This window comes from Grampus griseus (genome assembly GCF_964374135.1).
Source record: "Grampus griseus genome assembly, chromosome: 1".
NCBI lineage: Eukaryota > Metazoa > Chordata > Mammalia > Artiodactyla > Delphinidae > Grampus > Grampus griseus.
The window spans coordinates 183,129,013-183,150,019 of record NC_139017.1 but is presented as its reverse complement, the minus strand read 5'-3'; the positions used below and the strand labels follow the sequence as shown (position 1 = coordinate 183,150,019).

At 67.0% G+C, this 21,007-nt stretch overlaps 1 protein-coding gene across 4 annotated transcripts in view; it reads left to right on the top strand.

The window, feature by feature from the left end:
* AGRN (agrin) overlaps nt 1–21,007 on the top strand; it is a gene marked incomplete at its 5' end in the record, with an annotated part of 32,492 nt that overhangs the window by 9,999 nt on the left and 1,486 nt on the right. The window contains 35 exons of one of the 4 annotated variants that reach the window (XM_082672895.1): nt 3,472–3,619; nt 4,172–4,219; nt 7,615–7,830; nt 8,036–8,260; nt 8,349–8,573; nt 8,762–8,968; nt 10,044–10,262; nt 10,337–10,531; nt 10,683–10,883; nt 10,966–11,114; nt 11,200–11,305; nt 12,026–12,142; nt 12,225–12,389; nt 12,545–12,688; nt 12,795–12,919; nt 12,994–13,099; nt 13,192–13,506; nt 13,586–13,723; nt 14,173–14,300; nt 14,455–14,569; nt 14,649–14,768; nt 14,886–15,233; nt 15,459–15,651; nt 15,765–15,980; nt 16,447–16,676; nt 16,769–16,903; nt 17,002–17,098; nt 17,204–17,368; nt 17,465–17,576; nt 17,812–17,823; nt 18,051–18,167; nt 18,294–18,486; nt 18,569–18,656; nt 19,893–20,117; nt 20,601–20,704. In XM_082672895.1, the coding sequence (XP_082529021.1) occupies nt 3,472–3,619; nt 4,172–4,219; nt 7,615–7,830; nt 8,036–8,260; nt 8,349–8,573; nt 8,762–8,968; nt 10,044–10,262; nt 10,337–10,531; nt 10,683–10,883; nt 10,966–11,114; nt 11,200–11,305; nt 12,026–12,142; nt 12,225–12,389; nt 12,545–12,688; nt 12,795–12,919; nt 12,994–13,099; nt 13,192–13,506; nt 13,586–13,723; nt 14,173–14,300; nt 14,455–14,569; nt 14,649–14,768; nt 14,886–15,233; nt 15,459–15,651; nt 15,765–15,980; nt 16,447–16,676; nt 16,769–16,903; nt 17,002–17,098; nt 17,204–17,368; nt 17,465–17,576; nt 17,812–17,823; nt 18,051–18,167; nt 18,294–18,486; nt 18,569–18,656; nt 19,893–20,117; nt 20,601–20,704 (5,647 nt within the window). Of the gene's footprint in view, nt 1–3,471; nt 3,620–4,171; nt 4,220–7,614; nt 7,831–8,035; nt 8,261–8,348; nt 8,574–8,761; nt 8,969–10,043; nt 10,263–10,336; nt 10,532–10,682; nt 10,884–10,965; nt 11,115–11,199; nt 11,306–12,025; nt 12,143–12,224; nt 12,390–12,544; nt 12,689–12,794; nt 12,920–12,993; nt 13,100–13,191; nt 13,507–13,585; nt 13,724–14,172; nt 14,301–14,454; nt 14,570–14,648; nt 14,769–14,885; nt 15,234–15,458; nt 15,652–15,764; nt 15,981–16,446; nt 16,677–16,768; nt 16,904–17,001; nt 17,099–17,203; nt 17,369–17,464; nt 17,577–17,811; nt 17,824–18,050; nt 18,168–18,293; nt 18,487–18,568; nt 18,660–19,811; nt 20,118–20,600; nt 20,705–21,007 lie in introns of those variants that run through there. The other 3 variants (XM_082672894.1, XM_082672892.1, XM_082672893.1) reach the window with 3 other exon arrangements.

Sequence of the window (21,007 nt, the reverse complement as noted above, 5' to 3'; positions counted from 1 at the left end):
CGGGGCCCGGGCTGGACGCCGCCTCCTTCCCAGCGGCGGGCCCGGGTCCAGCAGCGACGTCCCGCCGTGAAACGCCCATTGTCTGCTGAGGCCGAGGGGGAGGGGACGGCCGTAGCCTGAGACCAGACACCAGGAGGCCGGGGCTGGGGGAAGGGGCCGCCCTGCCCCGTCCTCTTCCCCTCCCCCACCGGGGCGGCCAGACACCTGTGACTCCGGGCCGCCTGGCGGCCGGCGCTCGACTGTTCGATGCGCTTCACACACAAGCGGGATACCCTTGAGGTCCCGGCGGTGGGGACAGGCGGACCGCGCGCTGCGCGGGACCAGCCGAGGCGCCGCCGGCCGCGAGGCCCGACATTAAAGGTGTGTGCGCACGCGCGGTGTGTGCTCGCCGCCGGGAGGGCGGTGCCGCCCCACCCCCACCCCCTCCTTTCCGGGGGAGCTGGGCCCGGCCCCTCCGGAGTGAGGGAGGGGTCATCTGCGTAAGAAAGGGGTCGGCGGGGGGCCAGTAGGTAGGACTTCCCATCCTCTCTAGACTCTATTCCCCATCTTCCTTCTCAGGGAAGCACCTGGAGGGGCGCAACCACACCGTGTACTTGGGGGCACGCCCAGTGTGTGCTGTGTGACTGAGGGGCAAGTTTTGCATTGCATGAGGGCGTGCAGTGTGTATGCACGCAGGTGAGTGTGTGACACCCAGTGCCTGTGCAGACTTGAGTGAGTGGGTGTACATGTATCTGCGTACGTGAGACCTGGGACATCGAGTGCGTGTGTACACATGTGAGCAGTAGCATGTTGCTGTGTGTAAACCCAGAGGGGGGCCGATTCTTGGCTCGGAGCACCCTCTGTTCCTGGGGTCTGAGCCTGCGTGGCCTGGTCAGGGCTGAATGATTTTGAGTCTGAAGATCCCAAAATAGCCCGGGTAGCCTGAGCTCCCCTCCCCCAGCTGGCTCTGAGGCCTCAATGGCCCTTTGTCTCTCTGAAGGCATCCAAGCCCTGTGGGGGCTCAGGCTCGGGCTGAGGCTGGGAGGGACCGGGCTGCATGCGGGTCCCCTTTCCCCAGGCCAGACCTGACAGGCCTTGCGCACCGCCACCACCACCACGTGAGCCCTAAGTCCAGCCCATTTGCTGGCAGAGTCCAGGGTCTCTGCCTGGGGGAGGCCTGCCCTGCCAGCACGGGCTCCCCCTGATCCCAGGGCTTGCCCCTCCCACACTCTGGTCCCCTTGCCTCCCCTCCTCCAGCAGGGCCCACCCATGATGTCCCAAGCTGCAGTGGCAGCAGCAGACAGGGCTCCTGTGCGGGTGTGTGCTCAGTGCGTACGTCTGTGGTTTAAACCCTGGCACTGTCTGTGGGCCCCTCCCTGAGTGGAGGGATTCCAACTGCAGTCCTGGGGGCTGCAGTGAGAAGTAAATGGGAAATGTGTCACTGCCTGGGCTCACCACACCAAGTTCTGGGCTGTGGGCCAAGCTCTGCCCGGAGGAGATAAAAAGTCAGACCCTGCCCTGGGTGCTCCAAGTCCGGGGCATTGCCACTCTCAGTGTGGTGTGGGCAGTGCCAGGGTGTGGTGAGGTGAGGTGAGGGGGTGGGAGGCTCCCCTGAGGAGACAGTGAGGCCAGCCAGGGGCAGGGTCTCCAGGTGGGCTGACAGATTGCTACTCTGTGTCCATCGCTGCCCGGGGTGGGGGTGACCACTTTGTGTATTGACTTTTCCTGCAAGGTTTCAGTAGACCCTCAGGTTCCAGGGCTCCAAGAGGTTTGAAGACCCCTGCTGTGGATGATTGGGGACCGGACAGGGTGGGCTGACCCTGTTAGGATTTGGTACTAGTGTGTCTGGGCGCAGGACTGAAAGGAGTCCAAGGAGATGGACCTGAAGAACTGGGTGCTGGCTGGCAGGTGCTTGACGAGCAGGGAGTGAGCGAGGTGTGTGTGGGAGGACTCCAGGGACATGTTTGTGAGGCAGCTGCACACGTGATGGGGAGGACGGGAGTCCCAGGTGGGCCGCGCGCCCTGGCCCGCTGTGACGTCAGGGTCTCGACGTTCCCGGAAGGCCTCTGGGGGGCGCTCCAGGCTTGCGGTCTGGACCTGGAGCCCCGCGACTATTTGCATAACGCTCATTTACATGGGACTCATTTGCATGATCCTGTCACCTCGCGGACGCGAGTTGGGGGTGTGCGGATGGTTTGAGGTGCTGCTGTCAGGTCCTAGGGAGGGGTGGCGCACCCTCTGAATTGAGCCCAGCCTACTCCCCACCTGTGTGTATGTACCTGGAGACGCTACCCCCACAGTGCCGGGGTCGCGCCAGCGGGGGCAGAGACATTGACACGCACACGCGGTAGCACGCAGACCGCAGCCCAGAAACCGGGTCCTTCGTGCAGGTCGATCCCCCCTGCGGGGACACAGACAGACCCTCGGACACTCCGCCGCGCCGCCGCTCACACGCACAGCCCAGCCCAGCCCAGCCCAGCCGGGTGGGAGCGGGAGGGGACCCTGTCCCGCCCACCTACTCGACCCCACTCCGCAGCCCCCCACCCCGACCTCACACGTGCCTTCTCTCCAGCGCCAGCCTCCGCTCCCCCTCATCTCCGGCCCCGACCCCAGCCCCCATCCCGACCTGCACCCTCCGCAGCCCCAGCGCCCCACCTCTGCGCCCTCCCCGGCCGCCGCGCCCTTCCAGCCCCGGTGCCCCCAGCCGACCCCCAGCGCCCGCAGCCTCTGCGTTGTCTTTTGTGCCGTCGCCCTCCCGTCCTCATCCGCCCGATGCTCCTTGCGGCGCGAGCCGCGACTCCCCGCGGACGCTGGGGTCCCCGGAGGCGTCTTCCTTTGTCTCAGCTCCCCGCCCTCCCTCCGCGGCGCCCCTCGCCCCTCACTCACCGCCTCGGCCCCGGCCTGGGCGCGGGGAGCGGGCGCGGCCCTCCGCGGCCGGCTCTTTCTTCTCTCTCTCCGGAGGCGCGCTCGCCCCTCCCGCTCGCAGCCGTCGCCGCTCCCGCCTCTGCCGGGGACCGAGCAGCCGGGACCCGCCGAGTCCCGGGCGAGGGGCCGCTCGCCGCCCTTCCCACTCGGACCGACTTCTCCTGGGCGGCCGCGCGGGCACGATCCGGGGCTGCGCGACTCCCCGAGGCTGGCTCCGGGAAGCCCGAGCCCCGCGGAGAGCTGCTGGCGCCTCCGGCCCAGGCCCTGGCCGGTGTGGACGGCAGGGGTGGTGCTGGCCCTCGGTTCCTCGTCCACCTCCCTCCGAGCCCAAACTTGGGATTTCGACTCCGGGAGAATTCTGCACACCTCCCTTTATGAGCCTCAAGGGCTGTGGAGGGGGCCTGGCGCCCCCCCACCCCCCAGCTGTGACTGGAGCTGAACTTTGAGAATATAGCTGCTGTCAACTGGCCCAGGGGTCCAAGAATGGGGCGAGTGGCACCGAAGAGGCCCAAGGGCACCCCGTGAGGACCCCCACGCCTCAAGAGTGGGGGCTGAGGATCCCGGGCCATGCCTCCACTGCCGCTGGAGCGGGACCCCCGGCAGCGGCGCGGGCTCTCCCTGCTGGTGCGATATTTCATGATCCCCTGTAACGTCTGCCTGATCCTCCTGGCCACCGCCACGCTCGGCTTCGCGGTGCTACTCTTCCTGAACAACTGTACGTCTGTGGGTGTGGCAGCCTCCTGGGCCCAGGTGACCCTGCCTGTCTGCTCGCTGAGGTCCCCTGCCTCAGCCACCAAAGATTAGGGGACAGGCAGGGTCACAGAGAGGCCACCAGCTGTGACGTGGCTCAGATGGGCCGCTGCATCTTCTGGGAACACCTGGGTCGTTCTCTGGATGCCTGGGCCCCCCGAAGGCTGTCTGTGGGCTGGGGGGGGGGGCAGGGGCCGGCCCACATCCTGAGCTGCAGAGACAACTTTCGTTGGGAGGGGGGTTGGGGGCAGCTGGCTACGCTGGGAATGGGGGCTTTGGCAGGACCTGGGGCTCATCTCGGGAATAGGTGGCTGCCCACACCCCTGCCACTGGGCCTCCCTGACAGGTGTCAGACCATGATGATACAGCCAGAGGGGCAGAGGAAAGCCAGGGAAGGGATGTGTGCAGGCAGGGGTGACCCCTCCAGGCTGGACAATGGGACAGGCTATGGAAGGACTGGCTCGGGCTGGGGAGTGGGGGCGGGGGTTGCCTGACTTGGAGATTTGTTTTTTTCCAGACAAACCTGGGACCCACTTCACGCCAGTGCCCCCAACGCCTCCGGATGGTGAGTGAGGGCTCAATTGGTGACAGACTGAGCTTGGCAATCTGTGCCTGGAGGGGCGGTGGCACTCTTGGTGGTCAGGGGGTCATTCTTGGGGCGTGTACATCAGACATGTAGCTGTGTCTGGAGCAGGAGGAGGCTGGATGAGGGAACCTGGATCCTTCCTGGGGAGTCCACAGTGGTGGACAGCAAAGGGAACCTGGGGTCCGCAGTCCCTGGGCCTGGCCCCACCTTGGCCTCAAAGTTGGGACTGACTTAGTGCTGGAGCCCACGGGTTGAGAGATGGGTCAGAAGATGTGTACAGAGGGCGTGGGGGGCCAGGGGCTCGGGGAGAGGGCCTCAGCAGGACCAGCAGCAGCTGTCTGAGGAGGGATGGGCGGGTCTGTTCCTGGACTGAGCAGGCTGGGCCTGGCCTCCTTGACCTGCTCTGTGGGCTGGGGCCCGGCCTCCCTGGGGGGCTGCTGTAATTAAGCTAATGTGAGCGGGGAAGAGAGGAAGCTGTCAGTGCCTCCGGAGGGCAGGGGAAAGGGGTGGCCTGGGGTCCTCTTGGGAGAGGGGGCTGCTCCCAGGTCTGCTTTCAGTGCCTGGGCCCCCTGCTGGGCAGGCACGGCCCAGGTCCCTGGAAGTACACAGAGGGCTGTCCATACATGGGATGAGCCATGGGAGGGCGCAGGTCTGCACTGGGCTGGGGGTTTGGGCCCAGGACTGAGCCTCTCATAGGCTGTGGACAAGAGGCCTGGAGCTGGCTGGATTTAAACACCTTCCTCTCTCCCAGCGTCCTCAGCCTTCTCTCCTCAAGCCCCAAGGCCTGCTGTGTCTCTTTTCCTTCACACATGCATTGGCGCGCCCCACAGCCTTCCACACGGGCCCCGCACCTGCCCTCGGATCCCATCACACATTTCGGGACAGCTACCCCACATGACCATCGTCATCCCTCCCAGGCGCACACACAGCACATTCTTGGTCACAGGCAGGGCTCAGGGCACGCGCTCCATCCTCCAACCTACCCAGGTCTGGGGAGAGAGTTAAATATACCCACTCCAACCGGCAGAGGCTATAAAAAGCCACCACCGCCTCCGGCATCGCACACTGTGAGGGAGCCTTGGGCAAGGAAGGAGTGAGGCTCCTTCAGGAGGGCAAGCATGGCAGAGCCCCAGAGGTGACGCTCAAGGGCCGGGAAGCTTGCAGGTCTCTGGGCGCTCCACCTGCGCTAAGGAGGGGCAGCCTGCATGATGAGGGTGCAAGTCTTGGAGGACGAGGAACCTACTGGTCATAGAGGAGTAGGTGTCCTTGGCCCAGGGGTCAGGACCTTGGGTGGTGTCCGGCTGGACCAGGGTGACCAGAGGGAGAGAGAGGCTTGAGCCCGAGGGGCAGTGCGGTGACCAGGTCCTCGGCCATGGGGTCAGGACCCTGGGAAAGACCTTGATCAGCAGGTCCAATTGAAGCCAGATAGAGCAGCCAGCCAGACGGGGCAAGTGCCCCTGGGTTTGGCCTGGGGGTCCCCAGGGCCTTGGGCAAGTGAGGGCTGAAAGTGAGAGGAAGTGCTAAGGGGAGAGAGAAGGAGACCGCGGGAGACGGAAAGTGAGGAGAGGGGCTATGAGTAGACAAAGTGTTGAACCAGGACAAGGGATGCCCCATATGCTAGCAGCTCTTACTGCTCTAGTCATCGCAGTGGCTGACCCCCCACCCGGCCCAGAGTGGAGTGCTGGGCCTCTCCAAGCCTTTGCAGGTATTGGCCCATTTAGCCTCACAACAACCCTGGAGGGTAGGTTCTATTGTCCCCATTCACTGGAGGAGATGCTGAGGTAGGGCGAGGCTGTAACTTGCCCACCGTCACTTGGCGGGTGAATGCAGGTGGGGCAGCCTGGCTCCAGGATCTGATGAAGCATCTGCGTGGGTGCCCAGATGAGGTCGGGGGAGGACGGTGGGGGGGGGGGTCTGCAGGGAGTTCAGCCTGGGGTATCCATGCTGGCCCCGCCCTTGCCTCCAGCCCCCGTTCACTCAGCCCGTGGGGGGTGGGGGCAGGGATTCCCAGACAGACTCGCGGGAGCCTGGGGTGGGCTGTTGCTATGGTGACAGCGCCAGCTGCCTGTGCTGCTCCAGACCCCTCGGAGTTGAGGCTGCTTCCTCCTGCCCCCCTGCCTGAGCCTGCTGGGAGGTGATGGGGGGCGCCCCCCGACCCCCATAACTTATTAATGATAAGTGGACCCAATTAAACATTTATTGCATCCAGACAGCCGCAGCCGGTAATGGGCCTGCCCCGCCTATGGGGGTGTCACCCTGGGTGGGAGTCCTGAGGAGTCAGCCTGCCCGCTGCCCTGACACTGTGCCCAGGAGGGCCTGTCCTGACGGCTCTGCAGCTCAGTGAGCGCGTGTGCGCTGGCGACGCTGCAAAGTTGAGAACTACAATGTTTAAAGAAGAAAACAGTCGGGTCCGCAGGGCCCGGTGTGCTAGGGTCCCTGAGGAGGTCATGCTGAGTGTGAGGTGGGGCAGCAGGGCCTGGGGAGGGGGTGGGGGCGGCGACATTTCCTGAGGTGGGAGCCCAGGAGGATAGGTGAGGAAGGATGAGGTGTGTGGGTACCCGCGGGGCCCTAGCGAGAGATTGCAGCTGGGAGGCCACGAGCCACAGCAGAGCACGGACCTGGGGGAGGCTGGCTGTGGGGACGTGGAAGGTGGGGGAGTGGGCAGACAAGAACCCAAGTGGGGACAGGCCTGAGGAGAGGGGAGGCCTCCAGAGAAGCAGGAAGGGGAAGAAGTGAAAAGAGAGGGGTGGGGGCCGGCAGGGCACTGGGTTCTGGGCCGAGGGTGGAGCATGTGACCTGACCTCAGATAACCCCACCCCCTGTCCTGCAGCTGTATGACCTCAGGCCGGTCCATGAAAGGCAGAGGAGCTGGTCCCTGGGGAGGTGGCAGGGGCCAGGTGTGGGCGGGGACACTGGAGCAGCTCCCAGGGAGGGGGCGGGGCGGTCCGGGGTTCTGAGGAGTAGGTCACAGTCGGAAGAGGGGCTTTGATTTTGAGGTGGGGATGCTGATTCCCTGTGATAGAGTCGGCCTGGGGGCTGTCTGTCTGTCCTCTGTGTGGGGAGTGGGTCAGGAGCAGATGCAATGCCCCTTCCACAGTTGCGGGGCTGAAGGGGGCGGGGGCAGAGAAGGCTCTGCGGGGGGAGGGAGGTTGTTGAGAGGGGGAGGGCACGAGGCCCTGGCTGTGATGGGCGCACCCGGGGTTCCTGTGAGCGCCAGTACGAACATGGGTGGGCACGCATGTGCATGTGTGACCGTCCGTGCAAGATCCTGGCAGGTGTGCGGACGTTGGACTGTGTGCATGATGACCGTGGGCCTGGAGGCGGCAGGGGCCGGGCCCCTACCCACCCCGTCGCGTCTTCCGCCCCACCCGCAGCGTGCCGAGGAATGCTGTGTGGCTTCGGCGCCGTCTGCGAGCCCAGCGCGGAGGAGCCGGGCCGAGCCTCCTGCGTGTGCAAGAAGAGCGCCTGCCCCAGCGTGGTGGCGCCCGTGTGCGGCTCGGATGCCTCCACCTACAGCAACGAGTGCGAGCTGCAGCGGGCGCAGTGCAGCCAGCAGAGGCGCATCCGCCTGCTGCGCCGGGGGCCCTGCGGTGAGTGCGGGGCGGGGCCTTGGTGAGGGGGATGCAGAGGGGCGGGGACTGTGGTGACGGGGGTGGGGCCTGCAGTTGGGGGGGCGCGGGGGCGGGGCTGGAGCGGGCCTGAGTGAGGAGGGATGAGGAGGGCGGGGCCTGCGGTGAGGGGGTGCGCGGAGGGCCGGCCGCCGGCCAGTGTGACCCCACCCTGCTCCGCCCACAGGGACCAGGGACCCCTGCTCCAATGTAACCTGCAGCTTTGGCAGCACCTGTGCGCGCTCCGCAGATGGACTGACAGCCACGTGCCTGTGCCCTGCCACGTGCCTCGGGGCCCCCGAGGGCCCCGTGTGTGGCAGCGACGGCACTGACTACCCCAGCGAGTGCCAGCTCTTGCGCCAAGCCTGCGCCCACCAGGAAAACGTGTTCAAGAAGTTCGACGGCCCTTGCGGTGAGCGCTACCCCTGCGCGTGTAGCATGACCTCAGTCAGTGTGTGCACACTGCGGCAGTGCCCTGACCTCCGCCTTCCCGCCCCCAGACCCCTGCCAGGGCGCCCTCAACGACCTGAGCCTCATCTGCCGTGTGGACCCACGCACGCGGCGCCCCGAGATGCTCCCGCGGCCAGAGAGCTGCCCTCCGAGGCAGGCGCCCGTGTGTGGGGATGATGGGGTTACCTACGGTAACGACTGCATCATGGGCCGAACCGGGGCCACCCGAGGCCTCCTCCTCCAGAAAGTGCGCTCTGGCCAGTGCCAGCCTCGAGGTGGGCGGCTCCTGGGGGAGGGCCCCGTCCTGGCACTCTGCATGACCCAGGGCCCCGCCTGTCCCCACCCTCCCCTGCATGCCTCATGGGTCGCCACTCATCACCTCGTGTGCCCGTGGGTCCCCTGCACATCCCAGCGTGGGGGCTGGCGTGGTACTCTGGCTCTTCTGATCTCCTTGCCCCCCCAGACCAGTGCCCAGAGGCGTGCAAGTTCAGTGCCGTGTGCCTGTCCCGCCGAGGCCGCCCCCGCTGTTCCTGCGACCGTGTCATCTGCGATGGGGCCTACAAACCCGTGTGCGCCCACGACGGGCACACATATGACAATGACTGCTGGCGCCAGCAGGCCGAGTGTCAGCAGCAGCGCAGCATCCCCGCCAAACGCCAGGGCCCGTGTGGTGAGCACCGTGGGTGGGCTCCGTGCTGCGAGCAGGCTGGGCCGGCAGTCCCCGCTGCCTGTCATCACATGCCATCTCCATCCTGAGTCATGCTTCTCCTCCCTGGGCTTGTGGGCGACAGCTGGTCACTCTGGGGAGCCTTGGCAGGGCTGCTGCCCGTCAGCGGGCTCTGGGGAGGTGGCATCTGTCAGGGACGTGCCTGCAGCACCTGGGAGGATGTGCGGCAGAGGCAGGGGTCCGTGGGCAGGCTCCCTGGGACCTGCCCGACAGCCCTCAAGTCCTCCGGGTGCCACACTCTTGGGACACACAGCCCCCTTAGAGGCAGCGTCTCAGTCGGGCTTCGAGGGACCAGGAATGGGCAGAGACAGCGCGTCCTGAGTGGACTGGGGCTCTGCCCACCTCTACCTCCGTCCCCGTCGGCCGGTCTGCCCATCTTTCTGGTCTCTCTTTCTGCGTCTGTTTCCTCTCCTCTGCTCTCCCTTCCCTCTTGGGTCCACCTCTTGTGTCTTCCAGCCTGACCTGCTGGCAGGATGAGGTACCGCGCCTGCCGCCAGGAGCCCACAGCCCGAGGTCTGCCCCCCGCGCGGCAGGGGGGGGTGGCTCGCTGCTGCCTGGCCTTGCGGTCCTCAGAGCAAGTGGACAGACACCTCCTCCCCCGTGTGGCCCTGGGTGTGGCTCTGGGTTGCAGACTCCTCCCCCCCCAGAGAGAGCACCCCCGCCCCCACGCATGGGTGTCCCAGGGCTGCTGGTGGTCAAGGGTCAGTGGCCTGGGTGGGCGGGTAAAGCTGGCCCTCCCACCAGCCCCTGAGACCAGTCCAGACGCTCCTGCGTCTAGAGGGCAGCCCCACCCCACACTCACGCCGGGACCTGGGGCCGTCTGAGTCTGTGTCCCTGCCCACGTGTGTCCGCGTCTGTCCCTTTCTCTGCTGTGTCCTGCGCATCCCGCCCTCCTCCTGGTCCACTCTTCCCACACCATCCCCACCCTGGGAGAGGGTCTGCTGCGTGGGGCTGGGGGCTTTGCGCGTCGCCTGGGAGAGCAGGTGGGGACCCTGCTGAGTGCCCACATTCTCCCCAGACCAGCCCCCGTCCCCGTGCCGCGGGGTGCAGTGTCCATTCGGGGCGATGTGTGCTGTGAAGAATGGGGAAGCCGAGTGTGCGTGTCAGCGAGCGTGTTCAGGCATCTACGATCCTGTGTGTGGCAGCGACGGCGTCACGTACGGCAGCACGTGCGAGCTGGAGGCTACGGCCTGCGCCCTTGGGCGGGAGATCCGGGTGGCTCGCCGAGGACCCTGTGGTCAGTGGTGGGTGAGTGGGTCTAGCTGGGGGGTGGCCGCCCTCGCCACTGTGGTGATGGAGCGTCCTCCCCAGACCGCTGTGGGCAGTGCCGCTTTGGAGCCCTGTGTGAGGCTGAGACCGGGCGCTGCGTGTGCCCCTCCGAGTGCGTGGCCTCGGCCCAGCCCGTGTGCGGCTCTGACGGGCGCACGTATGCCAGCGAGTGTGAGCTGCACGTGCACGCCTGCACACGCCAGATCAGCCTGCACGTGGCCTCGGCTGGACCCTGCCGTGAGTGGGGCTGGGGGCGCCTGGCGGGCTGTGGTCCCGTGGCCTTGGCTGGACCCTGCCGTGAGTGGGGCTGGGGGCGCCCGGCGGGCTGTGGTCCCGTGCCTCCTCCACCCAGTATCAGCTGACCCCCGCCCGGCCCCGCCTTCTGCAGAGACCTGCGGAGACACAGTGTGCGCCTTCGGGGCCGTGTGCTCGGCGGGGCGGTGCGTGTGTCCCCGGTGCGAGCGCCCTCCGCCCGGCCCCGTGTGTGGCAGCGACGGCGTGACCTACCGCAGTTCCTGCGAGCTCCGCGAGGCGGCCTGCCAGCAGCAGATGCAGATAGAGGAGGCCCGGGCGGGGCCGTGTGAGCAGGGTAGGTTCGGGGGCAGCTGGTGTGGGCTGCTGGGCGCCAGCCTCGGCCGGGACCCCGAGATGACCTGGCCTCCTCCCCACAGCCGAGTGCGGCTCGGGAGGCTCGGGCTCTGGAGAGCACGGTGAGTGTGGGCAGGAGCTGTGCCGGCAGCGAGGCGGCATCTGGGATGAGGACTCAGAGGACGGGCCGTGCGTCTGCGACTTCAGCTGCCAGAGCGTCCTGAGGAGCCCGGTGAGGCCCCCCCTCCCCTGACTCCCACTGGGCAGTGAGGCAGGAGCCGTGACCGCCCACACCTGCCCTGACACGCTTCCTGCAGGTGTGCGGCTCGGACGGGGTCACCTACCGCACCGAGTGTGAGCTGAAGAAGGCCAGGTGTGAATCGCGGCCAGAGCTGTACGTCGTGGCCCAGGGAGCCTGCAGTGGTGAGTGGGCGTGCGGGCGTGTCCGGCTGTGTGTGGGCACACATGTGCCTGTTCAAAGGTACGTGTGCCCACGGGTGTGAGGCTTGTGGGGGTCCATGTCTTGTTCGAAGTTGTTGCGTGTATGCTGTGGTGGGCGTGTGTGAACACGTGTATCGTGTTTGCAGTGTGTGCTGTTAGTGTATATCCGCATTTGTGCAGCTGTGGTGCGTGGACGTGTGTGCCTGCCAGTCAGCAAGTGTGCACTGAGCACCTACTGTGTGCAAGGGGGCATCAGTGAACCAGCGAGGCCCACCCTCCGGGCACTTTTTCTTCTGGGAGGAGACTGATGGTGACCGGCAATCGTTGTATCTTTGTGCACGCACAAGTGCTCCTGTGTGTGTCTGTGCGCGGGGGAATGTGGTGTACATGTGTGCCTGCCACCTGGCAGAGGCCTGCTAATCCGAGCGTGTGGCTCTGGTTGTATGTGTGTGCACGGGGCTTCACGTCCACGATCTGTGGGCGTTTCACATGTTGCTGGTACTCGGTGTGCAGACACGTCATTGTTCTCATGTGCGGTATGGGGTTCCCGCCTGTGACCCGAGCTGCAGACCCATGGGCCCTGGTGGGAGCCGGCATCTGGAGGGCTGAGTGGTGAGGGCGGGGGCGGTTGAGGCAGAGGGGCCGTGCCCAGGTGGAGCGTCTGGCCCTGCCTGGCATCTCAACCCCTGCCCCTCCCTGCAGCCCCCACCTTGGCCCCGCTGCTGCCTGCGGTTCCCCTGCACTGCGCTCAGAGCCCCTACGGCTGCTGCCTGGACAACATCACTGCTGCCCGGGGCGTGGGCCTGGCCGGCTGCCCTAGTGAGTACCCGAGCCTGGCCCTGACCCGCAGCCAGGCAGAGCCACGCAGCTGCGGTGACCCTGCCTTGCCCTGGCCTTGCAGGCTCGTGCCAGTGCAACCCCCACGGTTCCTACGGTGGCACCTGTGAACCGGCCACAGGCCAGTGCTCCTGCCGCCCGGGCGTGGGGGGCCTCAAGTGTGACCGCTGCGAGCCCGGCTTCTGGAACTTCCGTGGCATTGTCACCGATGGCCGGAGTGGCTGTACCCGTGAGTGACGGGGCCCACGATCGGTCCCCAGCTGAGCACTGCTGCCTGCCCACCCTGTCCCTGCTTTCCTCATCCCCCCTGGCAGGGGCTGGGCCAGGCCCTGGAGCCCGCGGGGAAGCCGGACACAGGTCTCAGCCTCTTCTCCTGCCTCCCAGCCTGCAGCTGTGACCCCCAGGGGGCCGTGCGGGACGACTGTGAACAGATGACCGGGCTGTGTTCCTGTAAGCCCGGGGTGGCCGGACCCAGGTGCGGGCAGTGTCCAGACGGCCATGCCCTGGGCCCTGCTGGCTGTGAGACAGGTGAGGGCCAGACCTGGCACTGCCCCTGGCCCCCTGTGCTGGGGATGAGGCCGTCATAGGGACGGGGTTTCCTGAGCCAGTGGGCTCTCCCGTGTCTGTGCCCCAGACTCCCCGGCACCCAAGACCTGTGCTGAGATGCCTTGTGAGTTCGGGGCGTCCTGCGTGGAGGAGGCTGGCTCCGCCCACTGCGTATGCCCAACACCTGCCTGTCCAGGGGCCAATGCTACCAAGGTGAGGGATGGGTAGTGTGGAGGGTGGAGGGGTGCGGAGGGGCCTCCCCCCAGCATCCGTGTCCTGTGCCCCAGGTCTGTGGGTCAGATGGAGTCACCTACGGCGACGAGTGCCAGCTGAGGACCATCGCCTGCCGCCAGGGCTTGGACATCTCTATCCAGAGCCTCGGCCCTTGCCAGGGTAAGGCCTCACCCACTGCCCCAGACTGACCAGGAAGGCCTGACCCTGCTCTGACCACCGGCCCCGCCACCTGGAATCTCCTCTCCTTACAGAAGACATCACTTCCGGCCCCCGTCCGACATCTGCCTCTGTGGCCCCCTCAGGGCTTGACCTGAGCAAGGTGCTGCTGCCTCCACCCGGCGCCCTCCCCCCGGCTCCCAGCAGCACCGCTCGACCCGCATCGCAACCTTGGACCACTGCCAGCGTCCCCAGGACCGCTGCAAGGCCTGTGCTGACCATGCCTCCCACGGCCCCCTCCCCGGCAGCCAGCCTCGCCACATCTGCCTTTGGCGAATCTGGCAGCGCCGATGGGAGCGGCGACGAGGAGCTGAGTGGTGACTTGGAGGCCAGTGCGGCTGGCTCAGGAGGTGAGCACAGGCTCCGGGACGTGGGGGCAGGGCCCAGGAGGGCTGCATCTGGGGCTGGGCTCAGACGGCACCTCCCCAGGACTCGAGCCCCCTGAGAGAGACAGCGCTGGGACCCCCGGGCCACCCATGGAGAGGGCGTCCTGCTACAACTCGCCTATGGGCTGCTGCTCAGATGGCAAGACACCCTCACTGGACGCAGAGGGCTCCAACTGTCCTGGTGAGTGGGTGGCCGGGGGCCTGGGTGGAGCGTGTGGAATGGCCTGGACACATCCAGAGATGCTGTCTCTCCTCCCGGCCGCAGGCCTGTCCAGCAGGTGGGCACCCAGGCTTTGTGATCTTCTGATTTTAGCACACATGTGCAAGCGGTCTTGGGGATTCAGTACATGCACACGTAACGTGTGTTCTCGGCCCCCGCACACGCGTGGGTGCCCAGGACCCCGTGGCTAACCTGTTTTTCCTGTGCAAGCCGGCCTGGGGCACTGCTCCGAGGAGTCTGTCTGGTAACCGATGCCAGCCCTGCCCCGGGGTCCGCACTAACCTCATGACCATCTGACTAACCGCCACCCGCCCTGCACCCCGCGTGGCTCACTGCTGGGGCCTGTGCCCATGGCTGGCCCAGAGGCCAGGCAGGTGCCGGGCAGGACCTCACTGCTCCCTCCCCCGCAGCCACCAAGGTGTTCCAGGGTGTGCTGGAGCTCGAGGGGGTCGAGGGGCAGGAGCTGTTCTACACGCCGGAGATGGCCGACCCCAAGTCCGAGCTGTTTGGGGAGACGGCCAGGAGCATCGAGAGCGCGGTAAGTGTGGGGCCGTGGCCAGGGTGGCAGCCCCTACCCAGCCACTGGCCTTTTTCCCAGGACAGACCCAGAGAAGCGCTGTGGGGGCGGAAGGAGGGCCCAACAGTCCAGCCTGGGCAGCTTCCCGGAGCCCTAACTCACTCTCCACCCGCAGCTGGATGATCTCTTCCGGAACTCGGACCTTAAGAAGGACTTTCGAAGTGTCCGCCTGCGGGACTTGGGGCCCGGCGACTCCGTCCGAGCCATCGTGGATGTGCACTTCGACCCCAGTGAGCCCCCACCCCAGGCCCTCCGGGAAGTGGGGGGCTGCCCTGGCCTCCACCATGCTCAGGGTCCCTCCTCCACCAGCCACAGCCTTCAGGGCACCCGATGTGTGCCAGGCCCTGGTCCGGCAGATCCAGGCATCCAGGCGCCGGTCACTGGGCGTGAGGCGGCCTCTGCAGGAACACGTGCGGTTCATGGACTTCGGTGAGAGCCTGGTCCGGCCGCCAGCCACAGCTTGTCCCCACCCTCCGTCCCCCACGCCGCGCACTGCGCTTGGGATCCCTGCTCCTTGCGGATCCTGACAGCTTCCCCTACCCCCAGACTGGTTTCCTGCGTTCTTCACGGGAGCCACCCCTGCTGCAGCCACGGCCAGAGCCACCACTGTGGCCCACCTGCCACCTTCAGCTGTGACCCCTCGGGCCCTCTATCCCAGTCACACAAGCCGGCCCGTCAGCAGGATCACAGTGCCCTTCACCGCGCGCCAACCCTCCACCCCTGCCCCTAGCCGTATGCCTGCACACCGGCCCTCGCCCCCAGGCATCCTGCAGCCCCCAAGGCCCTGTGACTCCCAGCCCTGCCTCCACGGGGGGACCTGCCAGGACCAGGGCTCAGGTGGAGACTTCACCTGCCGCTGCACAGCGGGCAGGGGGGGCGCTGTCTGCGAGCAGGGTAAGGTCATCCACGCGGGGGAGGGGCAGGGAGGCAGAGGGGGCCAGGTTGGGGAGGGCCGGGCCACCGGGAGTGGGGGGCCGGGCAGGGGGGCCAGGCTGGGGTGAGCGGCCGGTTGGACTCCCTGGCCCAGCGCTGGGGACAGGGTTGGGGGTTTCGGACCGGCAGGCAGAGCCCGGGCAGCCGGGTCCTCTGTGCCCTCCACTGCCCCTCCGTCTCCTGCAGCACCACGCCCCTCCGTGCCGGCCTTCGGGGGCCACTCCTTCCTGGCCTTCCCCACCCTCCGTGCCTACCACACCCTGCGTCTGGCGCTTGAATTCCGGGCGCTGGAGCCCCAGGGTCTGCTGCTGTATAACGGCAATGCCCGGGGCAAGGACTTCCTGGCACTGGCGCTGCTGGGGGGCCGCGTGCAGCTCAGGTGGGTGGCGGGCGGTTGGGGGGGTCAGGGCTGAGGGTGGGGGTTGGAGGGCAGGGCCAGCCCGTGGTCCTGGCTCCGTTTGGCTGTCCCAAGCGCCTGTTCCCGCCCCCCAGGTTCGACACAGGTTCGGGGCCCGCGGTGCTGACCAGCTCAGTGCCCGTGCAGCCCGGCCGGTGGCATCACCTGGAGCTGTCTCGGCACTGGCGCCAGGGCACTCTCTCGGTGGACGGTGAGACCCCTGTCCTGGGCCAGAGCCCCAGTGGCACTGACGGTCTCAACCTGGACATGGACCTTTTTGTGGGTGGCGTCCCGGAGGACCAGGCTTCCGTGTGAGCATGGAGGAGGGTGGTGTGGCCCCGACCGCAGACCCCCGACCTTGGCCCTGATCCCTGACTCTTGGGGTGGCATCCAGGAGGTCCAAGCTCCCTGTGGATAGCAAAGGAGTTGGAAGTGTGGGTGTGGACCACGGCTGTGACGCTGGCCTCAGCCCCAGCCCTTGACCGTGATCCTGATTCTGTCCTGATGCTGAGGACCAAGCTGCCGTGTCATCACCAGGGAGGGGCTGGGCTGGCCCTGACCCTCAGTCCCGACCCTTGACTCAGCCCAACCCGCCTCCTGATTCTGTGGGTTGACTGTCCATCCTGTGAGGACCAAAAGAGGGGTCGGGGACGGGTAGCAGCCCTGACTCACGACCCCGGCTGACTGAGGGACGCCAGTGGCACAGCTGGTTGTGAGAGAGGACAGACAGCTCTGGTCTCTGGCCTGTGGCCCCTGACCCTCTCATCTCGGTGGCAGGGTGCTCGAGCGGACCTCTGTCGGTGTCGGGCTTAGGGGCTGCATCCGCTTGCTGGACGTCAACAACCAGCAGCTGGAGCTGAGTGACTGGCAGGGGTCTGCGACCCGCAGCTCTGGAGTGGGCGAGTGCGGGGACCACCCCTGTGTGCCTAACCCCTGCCTCGGCGGGGCCCCGTGCCAGGCCCTGGAGGCCGGCATGTTCCACTGTCGGTGCCTACCCGGCCGCTTTGGTGAGGGCGGGCCCTGGGCCGGGTGCTGGGGGGACTTGTGTGTCTGTGCTTGGGACTCAGGCCTCCCGGGACCCCAACCTGCCTCCCTCCAGGCCCGACCTGTGCTGACGAGAAGGACCCTTGTCAGCCGAACCCCTGCCATGGGGCAGCCCCCTGCCGCGTGCTGCCCCAGGGCGAGGCCAAGTGCGAGTGCCCTCGGGGCCGGGAGGGCAGCCTCTGCCAGACAGGTGGGGACAGCGGTGCTCAGGGCAGGGAGGGCGGTGGGGGCTCGGGGGCTCCGGGGTCAGGGCCCGGCACCCTGTGTGATCGTCTCCTGCCCTCGCAGTCTCAGAGCGCGAGAACAGCCAGCCTTTCCTGGCCGACTTCAGGAGCTTCTCCTACCTGGAGCTGGAAGGCCTGCACACCTTTGAGCGGGACCTGGGGTCAGTTGGGCAGAGGGGTCGATGAGGGGAAGCGGCCCCCAACCCCATCCAGCCATGGGGTGAGGGGGCATCGAGACACCCCTGCCTGCCCTCATGTGACCCCAGGGAGAAGATGGCGCTGGAGGTGGTGTTCCTGGCCCGGGGTCCCAGCGGCCTGCTCCTCTACAACGGACAGAAGACAGACGGCAAGGGCGACTTCGTGTCGCTGGCACTTCACGACCGTGTCCTGGAGTTCCGCTACGACTTGGGCAAGGGGGCAGCGGTCATCAGGTGGGCCGCGCGGGGTGCAGGGGGCTGGCCTCAGGCCCCTGCCGGGCAGGCCGGCAGAACCCCAGTGCGCTCACGGCGCCCCACCCCCCCCCCCAGGAGCAAGGAGCCAGTGGCCCTGGGCGCCTGGACCAGGGTCTCTCTGGAGCGAAACGGACGCAAAGGAGCCATGCGGGTCAACGATGGGCCCCGTGTGCTGGGGGAGTCCCCGGTGAGCTGAGCGAGTGTCTCCAGGGCTGCCCCCCTGCTCGCCGCCGCCCTCCCCCTCCCGGGAGGCGCGCGGCCCCGCCCCATAGCCTGAGCTCACTGGACTGTTTTCTCTCCTCTGCCCTGGGCCTCTGTCTGTGTCTCCTCTCTGCTCTCACTGCTCCCTGGCCCTCGCTCTGCAACCCCACCCCGCTCGCTCTCCGCTCTCCGCTCTCCGCTCTCCGCTCTTCGGATGCCAGAAATCCCGCAAGGTACCGTCTCCTCTCATCCTGCCTCCTTCCTCTTCTGCCGCCTCCGCCCCTAGCGTAGCTCCGCCCCCACTAAGCCCGTGTGGCCGTGTCTGTGATGAACGCTGCTTCCAGCAGGCTGGAGGGCGCGGGGTGGGTCATCACCGCGGGCGGGCCCTGGTCTGGGGCTCGAGCTGTTCCTGCCCGGTGGGTGGGCTCCACACCCCTCAGCCCGCTGCACCTCCCCCCAGGTGCCGCACACCGTCCTCAACCTGAAGGAGCCGCTCTACGTGGGGGGGGCCCCTGACTTCAGCAAGCTGGCCCGGGCAGCCGCCGTGTCCTCTGGCCTGGATGGTGCTATCCAGCTGGTGCGTGGGGCGGGGGCGGCGCCCTGGCACAGTCTCGAGGAAGGGCCCATCCCAGAGGGGCTTCTGTCCTCCTGGGATGGGGGCCGCCCGGGCAGGCTGGACAGAGGCTCTCGCTCCCGTCCCCAGGTCTCCCTGAACGGCCGCCAGCTGCTGACCCGGGAGCACGTGGTGCGCGCGGTGGGTGTCTCGTCCTTTGCAGACCACCCTTGTACCCAGGCCGGGGGTCACCCTTGCCTCAACGGGGCCTCCTGTCTCCCTCGGGAGGCCTCCTACGAGTGCCTGTGTCCTGGGGGCTTCTCAGGGCTGCACTGCGAGAAGGGTGAGCGCTTCTGGCACAGGGCCAAGGCTGGACGGGGCGGGGGGAGCCTGCCCGAGACCGCACTCACCCCGCTGTCTCTCAGGCCTGATTGAGAAGTCGGCCGGGGACTTGGACACACTGGCCTTTGACGGACGGACCTACATCGAGTACCTCAACGCCGTGGCGGAGAGGTAGTGTGCCCTCCGGAGCCAGGCGCCCCTCCGCCCTCCGCTCTCTGGTCCTGTCTGCGCAGCTGCACAGGGCTAGCTGCGGGACCCTCCACTCCGGCCCCCGGCTCTGTGCCCACCTCCGCCCCTCCTCCACCCTCCTTCCTTCTCACTGTCTCTGTCTCTTTGATTCCAAGCGAACTGACCAATGAGATCCCAGCGTAAGTAGCTCCGCCTCCACCCTCACTGTCACCATCCTCTGCTCCCCACCCACCGGGCAGCACATCCCAAGGGTGGGCGAGGGCAGAACTTTCCATCCCCAGTGGAGGAGGACGGGGCTTCGGGGGAGCTGTTGGTGCTGCCGGGGCTCCGTTTCCCCGCTTGAAAGTGGGGAGCCGCCCCTTCCCAGATGCGTGGAATGCCCCCTGCAACTACTCCCCTCGCCGCGTGGCACCGGCACAGCGTGCGCGCGTGCGCACACTTGCAAACGTGCACATTCGTGCCCACGTGTCTGTGTGCATACACGAGCACGTGTGTCTCAGTGTGCACACGAGTCCATGTGCTCCCATGTGTGCGCACACCCACGTGTATGGGGGGCCATCCGGGGGTCTCTCCCGACCAGGGGCCCTCGGTCTTCGTTCCGTGTCGCCCGTGCCCCAGCTGTTTCCTCTGCACCTGGCCTGGGCCGTGCCTACCAGCTCTGTGTCTGCCCATGTGTGTTGCATGTGTCATGGCCAGGGCTCTGTGGTGGGTGGAGCCGACACCCCAGGGTCCTGTGTGTCTTCCGTGGATGCTTGCTCCGCCTGCCTTCCACTGGTGGAGACGGGGTGTGGGGAGGGGCTGCTGCTGGGTCCCGCCCCACCCCACACTACAGCCTGTCTGTGCCCCTGCTCACCTGCCTCCCTCTCTTCCTGCATCTAAGCCCTGAAACTCCGGATTCCAGGGCCCTTCCCAGGTGAGCAGCGGCCCCTGGCCCCTGCCGTCTGCCTGTTGCCTTCCCATCTCTCTGAGCATCTCTCTGCCGAGCTGTCCCTGTGTCTGTCCACCTCACTCCTCTGATTGCCCGTCTGGCCCCACCTCCCACCATCCATCTCTCGGCCCATCTGTCCCACTGGTGGTGTCCACCAGCTGCCCATCCAGCTGCCCCGGTGGCACCACTAGCCCTCATGGCCTCTGTAGTCATGCCCCTCACCTTCCTACCACCCCTACCCCATCCCCACCACCCTCCCAAGAGGTCCTGACCAGCCCTCTGCCCACCAGCGAGAAGGCGCTACAGAGCAACTACTTTGAGCTGAGCCTGCGCACCGAGGCCACGCAGGGGTTGGTGCTGTGGAGCGGCAAAGCCACAGAGCGGGCCGACTACATCGCACTGGCCATCGTGGACGGGCGCCTGCAACTGGCTTACGACCTGGGCTCCCAGCCCATGGTGCTGCGCTCCACCGTACCAGTCAGCACCAACCGCTGGTTGCGGGTCAGGGCACACAGGTCAGCAGGGAGCCTGGGGCCACCGAGAATAGCAGCGGGCGCTGCCTGGACTTGCCCGGCCAGGGCATGCCTGGCCACTCGTGGCTAGGGTAGGAGTTTGTTAGGGGGAGGAGGGCGAGGAGGGCTGGTGGCCCGACCTGAGGTCACTGCCAGCGCGGGAGGAGGGATGAGAGGGTACAGGAGAAGCAGTGATGGCCAGGGAACCCCTGATCTGAAAGGGGTTTCCCCGCTCTACCCAGACGCCGGCTGGGGACATGTCCCTCTGGTCTGAGCCTTGGCCGTCCCCTCCAGCAAAGCTTGACCCACAGGAGGTCCCCCTGCCCTTGGCCATCTCGTGCTCTCCTGGGGTCAGTGCCACTCCATCCTGGCCCCCAGGGGTGACACTTGGTGACGGTCCCCAGGGTGTGGTGTTGGGGCGAAAGGGATGGAGGGACCAGGACCTGGAGCCACCTGATGGCCTCACCCCACCCACCACGCCCCCAGGGAACAGAGGGAAGGCTCCCTTCAGGTGGGCAATGAGGCCCCTGTGACTGGTTCCTCCCCACTGGGTGCCACGCAGCTGGACACAGATGGAGCCCTGTGGTTGGGTGAGTGATTGGTGGGGGGGAAGCCAGGGGAGGGACAGCGAAGGGTCTCTGAGGGACAGGTCCCATCCCCTGGAGCTGACAACGAAGAGTGGCACCCGTGTCAGTGCTATCCAGGACAGCAGATGGGCTGGCTGGGGTGGGGCCCTCTCCCCTCCTGTCTTAGCCCCTGCTGTGCCCTGGGTGGTGTGGGGCCAGGAGGCTGGAGCTCGTCTGCTGGTCCCCTGGTCACCCCCGGGCACTGGCGGGCTGCAGGTAACTCACCTGGTCATTCAGATGCAGTGGGGCCCTCTGCCCGCCAGTGTC